Source organism: Scatophagus argus, chromosome 2 (genome assembly GCF_020382885.2).
Source record: "Scatophagus argus isolate fScaArg1 chromosome 2, fScaArg1.pri, whole genome shotgun sequence".
Lineage (NCBI taxonomy): Eukaryota > Metazoa > Chordata > Actinopteri > Scatophagidae > Scatophagus > Scatophagus argus.
Genome location: NC_058494.1, coordinates 5561012 through 5573464, shown reverse-complemented (window position 1 = coordinate 5573464; position 12453 = coordinate 5561012). Strand labels below are relative to the sequence as shown.

The 12453-nt window shown below is 42.0% G+C and overlaps 2 protein-coding genes across 5 annotated transcripts; both read right to left on the bottom strand.

Moving 5' to 3' along the window:
* Positions 1–86: 86 nt before the first annotated feature.
* On the bottom strand, positions 87–3515 carry timm10 (translocase of inner mitochondrial membrane 10 homolog (yeast)). The gene is made up of 2 exons (XM_046403589.1): positions 3265–3515; positions 87–1285 (listed from the first exon to the last, which is right to left on the bottom strand). The coding sequence occupies exons 1-2, from the start codon at positions 3333–3335 to the stop codon at positions 1090–1092; spliced, it is 267 nt and encodes an 88-aa protein (XP_046259545.1). The 5' UTR covers positions 3336–3515; the 3' UTR covers positions 87–1089.
* Positions 3516–3597: 82 nt separating this feature from the next.
* On the bottom strand, positions 3598–12363 carry LOC124066727. Of its 4 annotated transcripts, none has more exons than XM_046403441.1 (7): positions 12207–12363; positions 11365–11530; positions 10240–11252; positions 9096–9191; positions 7938–8355; positions 5597–7504; positions 3598–4470 (listed from the first exon to the last, which is right to left on the bottom strand). In XM_046403441.1, exons 2-7 carry the CDS (start codon positions 11465–11467, stop codon positions 4121–4123), a joined length of 3888 nt encoding a protein of 1295 aa, XP_046259397.1. In that variant the 5' UTR covers positions 11468–11530; positions 12207–12363; the 3' UTR covers positions 3598–4120. The 4 variants fall into 4 exon arrangements, with proteins under 4 accessions (XP_046259397.1, XP_046259406.1, XP_046259415.1 ...); XM_046403450.1 differs by having other exon boundaries at positions 11365–11533; positions 12212–12350; XM_046403459.1 differs by lacking the exon at positions 12207–12363 and adding an exon at positions 11812–12136.
* Positions 12364–12453: the final 90 nt, after the last annotated feature.

The following is a 12453-nucleotide window of genomic DNA, read 5'->3' as shown; positions in this document are numbered from 1 at the left end:
GTGCGCCATTAGGACAGCTAAGTGTGAGAAGGCATGCGCGAGCCACGGAGTATTACGCTTATAATAACACTCACGATGTTAAAGACTAAGGATGACACTGTTTTATTAGAGTAATTAGTAACAACAAAACGCTGAGCAGCTTCTAACAGACAAAAAAAAGCTGCGTCACCGATAGTGTGCACAGATGAAATAAAACGTTACGCAGTTAAAAAAAAAAGAAAAAAGAACATGGTCCACTGACATGCAGCACAACACAGTCTATACAAGAATGAGAAATGAGCAAAGTTCATTCCCTCCTCAAATAAGACCTTGTAACCAGAATGGCCTGGCCGACAGTCTGTGTCTGAATAGTTGTTACAGAAAAAGCTAACACAGAACCACCCCAGGTTGGAAAAACAGTAAACCGTGCACCATCTTGTGCAATCCTTTCACACATAATTCAGTACAGGCTCTGATGCATGTACTGGATTTGAATAGTATTACTTTGTATGACAGACAACTTGCAATTGTTATCACTACCTGTTGCAACCTAATGAAGAGGGCTAATAGAGGGCTCATGTTGATTTCACCGCTTCTCAAAAAAATAAAATAAAAAAAGTTCCAGAGTTCACATGGTATTCTGAACAAAGACAAAATGCAAATCATTCTTGTGTTTATTTTAACCTGCTCCATGTAGAAAGACACCCTTCTTGCACTCAGCACAGCTAAAAACAATCACAGAGTATCATTTAGAAACAATGTTACATGTCCCAGGTCCTTTTCCTTTCCACTCAGTTTTCAGGTGACTTGTTGCAGACCAGGCTAAGCTGAATGTAAAACTGATGTGACACATCCAGAGAGGCTGGAAGATGTCCTCGTGCTGGCTTTCCACCAAGTGCTCCAGGGGTCCCTCCAGCCCCATCCGATGTCTCAGCCTCTACTGCAGTGGAGGAAGCAGTTTCTGACAGTGGACCCTCAACAGCATTAACAGGTTTTCTTTTCCCCAAAAAAATCCAACACACATTGAAATACAAGTCTCTCATCTTAGAGAAATCAGACATGCTAACCCTATCCCAGAACCTTGTAATCCCCCGCACTTCTTCAGTGTCTCTATCCGCTCCCCACAGCTGCTTTCCTCATCATTTCCTCATCCTGGACGGAGAGCTCCGTCAGCTTGCGTCCTAGCCTCTCATGAAGGTCCAGATATTTGGCCACGCAGCGATCCAGGCACACTGACTCGCCCTTCGTCAGTTCTGCCTCCTTGTAATGTGGCGGTACGCACTTCCTGTGGCAGGCGTTGGTCATTCTGGGGAAAAGGGAAAGGAAAAAGACAGCCAGGTTTTTAAAACATTATATGCAATGATCAATATTATTCCATGTCTAAACACATTTACCAGGCTATTTTATTATGCCCGAGCACGTTAATACGATGTGACACCAATAGCGTCTTTATTCTACCAACATGACAGTATCAACCATTATTTTTATTATCAACTGCTCTGATAATTATTTTATGTTCTTCATTAAGCAAAACATCATCATAGTGTCTTTGAGCCCAATATGATAAATATCAAATATCTTGTTTTACTGAACCGACAGTCCAAAATATGGGTGGACCATTGTGTTCAAAGCTGATACCAATTCCAAGCATATTTAAAACTGATTTACATTTGTAGAAAAAATGAAAATCTTACAAGTCAAAATTTAGAATAAAAGGAATTTAGTTAAAGTTTAAACTGGCAAACCATTCTGAATACTGTCGCCACCTCAACTTGAAGTACTACCATGACAGTACAGTACAATAAAAACTTTAAAACTTTTTTTTTTTTTTTAAACTTTAAGACACAAAGTCATCTATGGCACAAATACTATCCTTGATTATCCTGCTGATACCAGAAGTGGGAAGGAGAAGAACTGGTTCAAGCCAGATTTTCAGGCAGGGTTCAGTCCCTCCTGCTGTAGTGTAACGGAAGAACAATGTAAGCACATGTACACATGTGTAACTCGTAAAATATATTAAAGGGACCCCAAATTCAAAAATACATATTTTTCCTCTTACCTGTAGTGTTAATGAATCCATCTAGATTTGTTTAGTGTGAGCAGCTGAGTTTTGGAGATATCGACAGAGGAGATGTCTGCCTTCTCTGGATTATAATAAGACTAGATGGCACTACACTTGTACACTTGGTGCAGCAGGCGCCAAAAAATAGATTTGAAAAACTCAACAGCAGTCTCTTCTTGAGAAATCATGACCTGGTTGCTCAACAAAATCCATAGACCTTGCGGTGAGGAACTATTTTCTTTCAGTATCACTGTGAAGAAGGAAGTGTACATCTGGACGACAGGCTTGTCAACTAAACTGAGCTGGTTATTATTACAGCCAGCCGAGGAGGACGCCACTAATGTTTACATCCCACACTGTCACGAACACGAGCCTCTCGTGCATGAGTACATGCACGTTTACTCCTGCGTGGCGATACGGTGTAGTGCGGTAGAAAGAAAATAATCCCTTGATGAAACTGCTCACAACAAGGTCTGTGGATTATCGGGAATAGCCGGGTAATAATTTCTGCACAAAAACTGCTGCTGGGTTTTCCAAGAGTCTTTTTTGGCACTTTGAGCACAAGTGAAGCGTCATCTAGTTCAAGTTCAAGTGAAGGCAGACGTCTCTAAAACTCAGCAACTAACACCAGAACAATCTAGCTGGATATATAGTGCTATAGGAAAAAGGAAAAAAATGCATTTTTGATTCAGCGATATTCCTAATTATCTTCCTCACGTCAATCAGCACCGTTTTCGTAATAAAAAGATCAAGTAATAGGATGTCACAGCTACATTTAGCTGTAGCTTAACTAAATCAACTAAAGGTCACGGGTTACCTGACATACTCTAACATGCCACTGTCACAGAGTCTCTGTGGCTTGTTCAGATTCTTCACACACACTGAACGTAACTAGCTAACTCTGCACTGTTAGTCACCGGTGGTTTGTACGGCCCGCCTGTGCATCGCTGAAAAATGGTTTCTCTGTCACATGTAACTACAGCAATACTGAGTACTCAAATAACTCAGCTAGCATCAAGGAGGGACGTACTGCATTGCATTATGTATTCACTGATTGGAGATAGCCTTTAATGACCCTTTCTCACCGCATTACGGGAAGTTTAATGAAAACTATGAAAGTGAAACTGAATTGAAAGCCATGACACACTTTACTGCTCGCAGAGAGGTAGCATGGTTTAGAGACAGCTAATGCTAGCTACAAGTCGACACTGTTTTATCGTTACCGGTTGTACATATCAGCCATCATTTCCACTTCTAGCTCCGCTGCAAGCTGCTGTGCCTTCATGGGATCCATGTCTCCGCTTCAGTGCTGCTCACACCCGGCTTAAACCACAAACACGCCGTCCTGGTGACTCTCCCCAGCGGATAGCCGACAAGAAACCTACCCGCTGCTTCTTCTGTAACCTTCAGACATACAAGATAGCACATGTGTACCGTTTCCGCTCACGCTCGTGCTGTCAATAAAGTTGGATTCAAACGGAAGGCAGCGAGACAGTGCGCCCTCTGCATTCATTCAAGCCTTTTGGTATGTTGTCAGAAGAAAAACACTTGTGACATGCATGAAAAGACAGACTGTTTTTAATAAACGATAATTATGCAATTAACATTAAACATACCATTACAAATACATACTCAAAATAAGTTTTTTTCTCTACAGCTGTTACTTACACAGACGCAATGAAGTGCTTTTACCTTCATCAGTCTAAGAATTCAAAATTCCTAAGATATCGACAAACACAAATGGTAAATGTAAACAACAGTAAGAAATTTCCCCTAACTGAATCAATGCTTTAGCATATTATTAATGAAAATTAAACATCCATTTGAATCTTGTATATGAAACTCAACAAAAGCTCAAAACCAGCATACAGTCTGTGATTCTTTAGTGTACAAAGCTTATTATTGCCTGGCACTGATGGTGAAAACAAAAACAGAGAGACATAAAAAATAGACATAGTTTGACAGGAAAATGGACTTCATTTGGCATCACAGAGAACATACTTAAAACCAGAACAGAGAGAACACTGTGCCTCATCAAAGTGCTGAACACGATGTAAAAACGATGCATATGAAGAGAGGTTACTCTGCCTCATCTCCTGTCACATCAATCTCAGTCACATCTTCCTCCTCTTCTTCCTCTGGAGTTATGTCCATGTTGTCCTGTCCATTCTTACACTCTCTGGACTGAGGCACTTTATCCGGGGAGTAAAGCAGAATGTCCACCTCCACTTCCTCCTCCTCCTCCTTTTCCTCTCCTTCTTTTTGATGGCTGTCTGAGCTCTTGATGAACCCAACAGCGTCTGACAGACCAGTTCTCTCAGGGGTCTGAGGGTTAGTCATTTTGTCTCCTCGAAGCAGTGTGTGGGCGTTGCTCTGAGATGAGCCTTCGTCACTGATAGCAGTCTGGTCTGATATTCCTGCAACACAGGCTTTTTGGGATTAAAAAAAAAAAAGAGGGAGGTTAGATTTTCTAAAGTAATTGAGACACTATTTTTTGATATGCATGTTTTTTGAGATTTTAAAGGTCTTTTTTTTCATTCCCAAGATCAATTTATTTCCACTGTAATGACATGGCAAATATCTGAAAGCCTCAGCAAATAAAAACAAAAAACAGTCTGCAAGGAAGGGTAGATGGCATAAAAGTAACGATATCTCACCTACTTAAGCACAGTTTTTGAAATTTACATTTCTAGTAAAGTACTGCTTCTTTAAACTACTTTATACTTCTACTACACTGCATCACAGAGGGAAATATGGTATGTACACAGGCGACCCTGGCTCATAGAAAAAGCCTGGAGAGAATGACAACTGGAGTTACGAGTTACTTTTCAGATTAAGATTTGATGTGAAACAACTTGTTTTAAAATAGGATGCTCTGATTAAACTAGTGTTTTCAAACCTTTTGGGCTTCTGGCCCCTTAGAAATAAACAGTGTGGGGTTAGGGTTCCCTGTTGTTTGTATAAAATAATGTGTCAGCCACTGGGGACGTTTTACTTGACAACCACTGGTTTCACTGCTGAAACTTGAAGTAAATCAATGATTATGAGTGCAGGGCTTTCTTGTAATGGAGTAGATTTACACTGGGGTTTGATAATTTAAGTAAAGGATCTGAGTAATTTGCTTCCACCATGGCTATACCACTTTGATACCCCTAAACGTTAACGTGAAAGAAATGTTTGATTTGGATAAGTTTTACCACAGTTTTATGTTCTGGTGAATTTTATGCATGGCTGCATTTCTCTCTCTATCTTAAGAGCTCGATTCAAAGTAAAATTATTCAAATAATTCAAGCAGTCTGCTTGCAGCTACCTCAAACTGTCAGTCTTCATATTACAACTAGATGGCGCCAAAGTATGGACTTCACCAGTTTTACACATATTCTAATGCCTTTAAGAAAATATGTTCTTTTGCCTCCTAACCAATAAATTAAATGAAGAAGAAGAAGCAGAAGTTCAAAATGTCTATCCATTATTTCTATTCACTAATTTTCACTATTTGTCACTATACACAGTTAAAAGGTCTGTTAATCACAACTACAGGAACAAACACTTTACCTTCATGAGGCTTCTGCAGTGGCTGCTCCCTCTCAGCTGCTAACTTGATCTCTTCTTCCAAGACATCACAGGAAAACACCAGGCGGTGCTCAACACCAAACAAACTGCTCTCCTCACTAACGAAGCTGACCGCATCATCTCGTCGCGATTTGCTGTACTCAGCTGCTGATTTGCTGAAAATCTGATTGTAATTTTCATCGACTGTAACATTGAAGACGATGCGAGACTCCTCAGTCCTTTCCCTGTTCTGAGGCTGAGTAATGTCTATGTCCACTTCTGTCTCAGTGATTATTTCTTCACGCCTGCTGCCACATTCCTTCTCTTCACTGTCTAAATCTTTTGCAGTTTCATTTGGTTCCTTGTCCTGGCTTTCTTTTGCGTTCCTTACTTTTGAGTGCTGGCACTTGATAAGCTTTTGGAGCTCCTTCACAGTGTCCATCCGGGGCCTTTTGGGTGTCCCAAGTTTTCTCACTCCTGGGATTACGTCATCATTACCATCCGCTTCAGCCTTGGCAGCACTTGTGCTCATCTTCAGTGGAATTACCTTCACTTCATTTCTGTTCCTCCCACGTTTTTTACACCTTCCCTTTGTTTTTTCACCCTCCTCCTCCTCCTTTGGCAAATTGTTGTCAACTTGTTGCTCACTTCCCACACCATTGCTCTTTTTGTCGGTGATGGCAAGAGGTCTCTCTTCGAGCTTTTCTTTTGCCGGCCTTCCACGTTTCCGCTTGGGTAATGAGACTCCTTGTTTATTCACAATCTTAGCACTATGGGCCAAGGGTTTAAAAACTGAGGAATTTTCTAGGCTTGCATTACTTGTTGTCTCTTGGGTTTTTTTCAAAAAGCCTCTGGTCCTGATCCGAGTCTGTTCATTCTGGAGTCTGGCCGGTTCATCTGGTCTCCCTGAAAATTTGTTTGGCACCTTTGAAGCACTGGTGGACATTTCTCGTTCCTTGGCCAGCACATTGTTGCTTGACAAACTGACTGAACAAATGCCCAGGTTGATTTGACTTTTCACTCCATCGCTGACATCAAAGTGTTTGTTTGTCAAAAGAGAATCAGCAGCATCTTGTGGATGACTTGTGCACTTTTTCGTCCCCCTTTTGGCTGCTGCAGTATCACCTTTGGTGTCACCTTGTTTACATCTTTTACAACTTTTCTTCATCTTACTGTGCTCAGATTTCACTTCTGGTGCATTTACATGGTCAACACATATTGTGCCTCCCTTCTCCACCTCCTTGACAGTATAGAATTTTGCCCTGGTTCCTCTGTTTTGTGGACTGTTCAAGTCCAGATGTTTCTGCTCTGGCATTGACCAACAGTTTTGGTTTGTATCCCATGGTAAGGACATACTTTGTCTGTGAGGGACGGCGTCGAGAGGAAACTTTAGCGATCCAGGCTTTTCTATGAGCCAGGGTCGCCTATGTAGAGATGGCTGAGGCTGAATTTTATCGCTATGGTTCGAGTTGTTGAGGACAGGTTGATATTTTGCTGCCGAGGTGAATGGTTCTAACGGAGAGAGGCATGGAGGAAGCTGAAAATCATCCAGACTAGGTAAAGAAAAACACTGCGAGGACTGTGTGTCGCTTCCATTCATCAGGGGTAATAATTCCAGGATGTTCTGATGGTCTTGTGAAGACAGTTCCTGACCTACTGGGGATTGTAGTTCCTGCACACTGGAGTGGAAAGCTGTGGCTATGACTGACCCTGTTGTGGGTGCTGCACAGTATAGACACTTTTGACTTTCTGACAGTGGCATGCACTGGTGGCTTGTTCCATCTCTGTGCCCCACAGATGTGGCAGGTGAGTTATAATGAGAAGACTGCTGCTGTTGGATAGCATTTGACTGTAGAGATGAAAGGCTTGAGGAGCTGGGCTGTTTCTGAGTTGTAGAACAACAATGGATGCCTGCACAACAGGTGGAAAGATTGCAATCATTCTTTCTTGAATTAACAAAACTGTGGTGGTTGGCTTTAAGGTGGTGATTTTGTATATGGGAGGATAAGCAGCAGGGTGGGCATTCAGATTGTGGGCTGAAGTCAGGTTTAAGTGAGACTGTTGGTGTTATAAAAGTCAATGGAAAAGCCAATTATGATATTCTATAAGTGTACTGGTAACTAAATTCAAAATAAAACACATATAAAAGGAACATATATAGATAAAGGACAAAGCTAGTTACCAAAACATTTACCAAAACATTAGATTCAAAGTGGATACTTACTTACATCTCTAGGTTGCCCAACTACCACTGCTTGGCAACACATTACCCTCCACTTTATGAAAAAGGTAATCATGATTCATGATTAAAAATGATTTAGAAAAGAAATGCAGAAACTGATACCTGAATCCGTGGAAGAGTGACCAATCCGTGTCCCAAAATCCGGGTGATACACACAGCCTGCTGCACTGACAGCAGCGTGCACTCGCTCATTCTCTCTCAGGCTCGGCTGAAGGAGATGAGGCTGCTTGCAGTCCTTCTCCAAGTTTGGCAGGATGTTCAGGCCCATCATGACATCCTCCAACAGCTTCTCTATCTGTTCATCAGACTCTTCCGAAGGGCCTGGAGGCTGGCCTGGCGAGTCCAGTTCATCGTTTTGGTTCGGCGTGAAGCAGTCACCGCAGCCCAGCTGGGAGTCAGAGCTGGTGTATGGTGGTGCCGGTTCAGGGGAGCTGGCAGTAGCAGGTTGAACTACGGAGGTCTCTGGTTTATGAAACAGTCCTGGCTGGACAGACGACAGCTGACTATTTGTGAGATCTGTCTGTGAAGGATGAAGAAGAGGTCACATTTCTTTCATCAAGTTTAATTTAACAAAACTGACTTTTTAGAAGGACTTTTCTGTTGTCAGTGGTATTATTTTGTTAAAATGTTTGAATTTATCTAATACAGGCAGATAATACACACAAAGCACACAAGACAATATAATGACTTAAAAAAATGAACAAAGTAGTAAATTAAAAATACAAAATAAAATTTGTAGGATCCCTTCAGTGATTCATAATAAATAATTTCACTTAAAGCTGAAACATACATAAGACTGGTAGAGTATATTTAGATTTTACACAGTCCCACACTTCACTAGAGCAAATTGTTTTCCATCATCTCATTATGTTGCGCTACTCTGTAAAGGTTTTTAGAAATGATCATTTCCGAATTTTAAATTAATTAAATTGTTGTCTCATTGTTGTTTTGTAACTCATTCTAATACATTGTTTAAAAGTCTGAAACTAAAAGTGGGAGCGGATGATGAAACAGACCTGCTGTCCATCCAGCCTCAGGCAGTAGCTCTGGCTGTCTAGACATCTGCATCACACAGCCTGAACAACTCAGCAAACTTCAGTCTGCACCACCTCCTCTTCTGCCTGCTCTACCCTCCCCACAATGTGCATCAACTCCACCGGAGCTTCATTCCACTTTAACTGATTCTAACTGTAACTTAGCATTTTTTTTTTTCAGATGACAAGTGTGTCTTCATATAAAGACACTGTTGTGCTCATCTACCTGTTTGAGGGATGTATGAACTGACAGCGTCTCATCTGCATCTTGTACGCTAACGACCTCCCATTCTTCTCCTTTGGTCCTCCTCCTCAGTTTTACCTGTGCAGAGGGAAGAAAAAGGGATCAATCATGTCATGCAACTAAATGCCCAAATTTTTATTCCATTTCCTTTCTTTTCTTTGTTTGTGAAATGTGACAAGTGATTTTTGCAGCCGACGGCAGAAGGAGACGTGACTGAAAAGGTTAGCAAACAGCAGGCGACTGATTGTCATACCCTAAGAAATTTGCTTGAGGAAAAATGAATCACACACTACAGTAGGGAGTTGCAACACAACTGTCTGATCTCCAATTGTTCAAAAACATCATGTTTGGGAAAAAAAGACTCGCACTGGATGCACTGAACGCAATTCCCGGAATGTTGCCATGAAAACTTGTATGACACGTCGTTAAAATGCTCATAGCAGCCTCAGTTTAAGAAAACAAACCTGTCTGTGATTACTGTCCCAAAAGTTGATTTTACGTCTTTTAATCTACTGTCAACTGTGCTTTATTCCAGCATTTTAAACCTTCATTAGATAGTAGAGCCATGACAGGAAACAAGAGAGACAGCGAGACGGGGATGTGACAAAATCCTTGACCCAGCTTGAACTGGGAAGGCTGACTACTTCCTGTGAGTCTCCATACCTGAGGAGCAGGGCTGCAGCTAATCATTATTTTCACTATTTCATTAAAAATTGCCAAAAAAAAGGGAGAAAAATTACCATCATGATTTTTCAAAGCCTACAGTGATGTCTATTTGAATTTTGGACTGTTGGCTGGACAAAAGAAGCTTCATTTACATAATAAATGACAAAGAAAAGCAGCAAATCCTTACATTTAAGAAGAAGGAACCAGCAAGTATTTGACTTTTTTTGCTTGAAAAATGGCAGAAACGATTAATTCATCATGAAAATATTTGGCAACAAATTTTCTTAAGAGGGGTTATGGGACACCGTTGTCTACTGCAATGTACTTTTCCAACAACTTTTCCATCCATCACAAGACAGTGGAAATGTGTCTGATATGGTTCACAATCATTTGTGGGGGTTTATGTCGGCTGCATCTGTGAAAGAGAACTCATTCTGGGTTATTTTGTGCATCTTCTTACCTTGACAGAAATCTTTGTGGTCTCAAATGTCTGCTGCATCTGTTTCATCTTAGTCAGGCTCTTCATTCCCACATGCACATGCTTCTTCTCTGTAGGGTTTCCTTTTTCCTCTCCCAGCATCTCATCTCTGTTAGCCTGGCTTGGCTGCTCTCTATTTTCTCTCTTGTCAGCCATTTTAAATTTAGTTTTTTCGTCCCTTAATCCCATCCCAATCCTTTCCTCAAACTCTGATGACTGCTGGCAGGAGCTGTCTTCCTGAGGTGCTGAGGAGTTTGAGTCATCTTTAAGGGAAATGGGGACAGTCATCACATCACTGGACCGTGTCGAAGTCGATGCGAGGTTTGTTACACTGTCAGAGGATCTGTCTAGTGAAGACTCGCCATCGCTTGGCGTGCCAGTGGGCACATTGGGAACAGGTGGTAAACAAGTTGAGTATAAATGTTTACCTAGTGTGATGTTTTGAGGTTGCAGTGTGATAGAAAAATCCAGGCTTTGAGTTACAGAGGAAGCAGGCTCTCGGGTTGCAGGTCTGGTTTGGTCAGCGTGAGTAACAGAACTGCCCGATGTCTTTTCGCCACCTTTAACAGTCTGTGTGCCTCTTGATACACAACATCTCTTTTCAACCGGACAATCTGTAGCTCTCCTACCATCCATCTCAACCTGAACTTGTGCATCCTGCATTTTCCTGCTTCCATTCCTCTCTCTGCAACTCCCACAACTCTTTTTCTGGGGTTCCCCCTCCTTCATCCCGCCATCTTTCCGTCCTTCACTAAGGTTTGTAATGCCAAACTGGCGCGCTGCAGACAGCACATCATTCTGTTCTGTGCTTCCTTTTACTTCCACCTCCCCAGAGTACAGAAGACCAACAAGCTTCAGCAGGGTCTGGGCCTTCACAGCCGGGAAGTGGAGCTGGCGCTTCTGGCCCGATGGAGGAGACGGGGAGGCTGACAGCAGTTGAGACAGGTAGGGACTGAGAGCTGCCAGGATGCAACTTTGGGTTGGTACTGAGATACCTTTTTAAACAGGAGGACATATAAAAATGAGTCATTTTTCCCTTCCAGTTAAAACTGCAGGTATGCTACACCACCGTTTCACTTCTGTAGCGCGATGAGCCACGCAGCTTACCCTCCGTTTGCAAAAGGGTATCACAGAACTGGGAGTTGTGTTGTTGTCTCTGCAGTTCTCCAATAAGCTGTGTCTCATAACCTGGCCACCAGTACCTCTGCATGTTCACATGGGCTCTGGCCCCAAGGAAGGCAACAAGCGGTGGCTAACAGGTAAAGGGATGTGGCTGATGTTGAAAGACACACACACAAAAACAATTACTAATGTTAGCACCTGCACTAGGCTCACTTTAAACTTACCTGTTCAAAGTTCCTCTCTCTGCCTACTGTTTGCTGTTTTGTGTGTTTGTGTTTACAATTTGTAAAGCACCTTGTTAAGTGACGGTGTGAATGAAATGACTAGTTTTAATTCTGTACAAAACTTTTCTCGTAAACACAAAAAGAGCGTGTTATGATTGTATTTTTTTAAAAAAGAGAGAGAGAAGTCATGCAATTATGTCTGCGATACCAGCATTAGCAGCATCAGCCTTTCTTCACACTGGACTCAAAGCTGGTGGCAGCCACGCTGCACGTGGAGAAGCAGAACTGCGCTCGTGAATTCCAGTGTTCATGGTAAATGCGTTGGTAACACCCTAATTGGCTTACATTTATTTTGCTCTTTAAGCCCCTCAGTATTACTGTGCAAACTACTTCCTCCATGACTCTAATGACCAAAGTGTTGTTTTCAGCGTTGCTAACAGAACCTTTAGCCACAGTTAGCTCATTGGAGTGTGCGCCATTCCAACAGTCAAAGCGCAATTTAACTCAATGTGATTGGGTGAAGTTCAGGTTAGCTCGCTGTACAGCAAAGTTCACACACTACAGCTTTAATGTCGTAACATAAGCATGAAAAAAGGCACTTACCTATGTTTTCTCTTGTTCTAGCAGAGGTGTTTTGGACACTTTCTCAGCGAAACAATGACGATGACATTAAACCCCGAAATTAAAGTCACAGAATCAGCGATTCCCTCCACCCTACCCCTACATCGTCTCATCTGAAATAGATTCGCTAATCACGACACCTACTGGCCGCTCTGTCAAATGACAAGAAGGTAATCAACCTGAGGGGCTGAAGAGCCATCTCCATAATGAACTGTTCCTCAACGACTCA

Coding starts and splice junctions, on each gene's coding strand:
- timm10 (XM_046403589.1), bottom strand. CDS start 3,335: ATGGATCCCATGAAGGCACAGCAGCTTGCAGCGGAGCTAGAAGTGGAA. Junction 1,286..3,264: donor ATGGCTGATATGTACAACCG/GTAACGATAAAA, acceptor CCTTTTCCCCAG/AATGACCAACGCCTGCCACA.
- LOC124066727 (XM_046403441.1), bottom strand. CDS start 11,467: ATGCAGAGGTACTGGTGGCCAGGTTATGAGACACAGCTTATTGGAGAA. Junction 7,505..7,937: donor TCACTCTTCCACGGATTCAG/GTATCAGTTTCT, acceptor CCTGTTGTGCAG/GCATCCATTGTTGTTCTACA. Junction 4,471..5,596: donor ACTGCAGAAGCCTCATGAAG/GTAAAGTGTTTG, acceptor AATCCCAAAAAG/CCTGTGTTGCAGGAATATCA.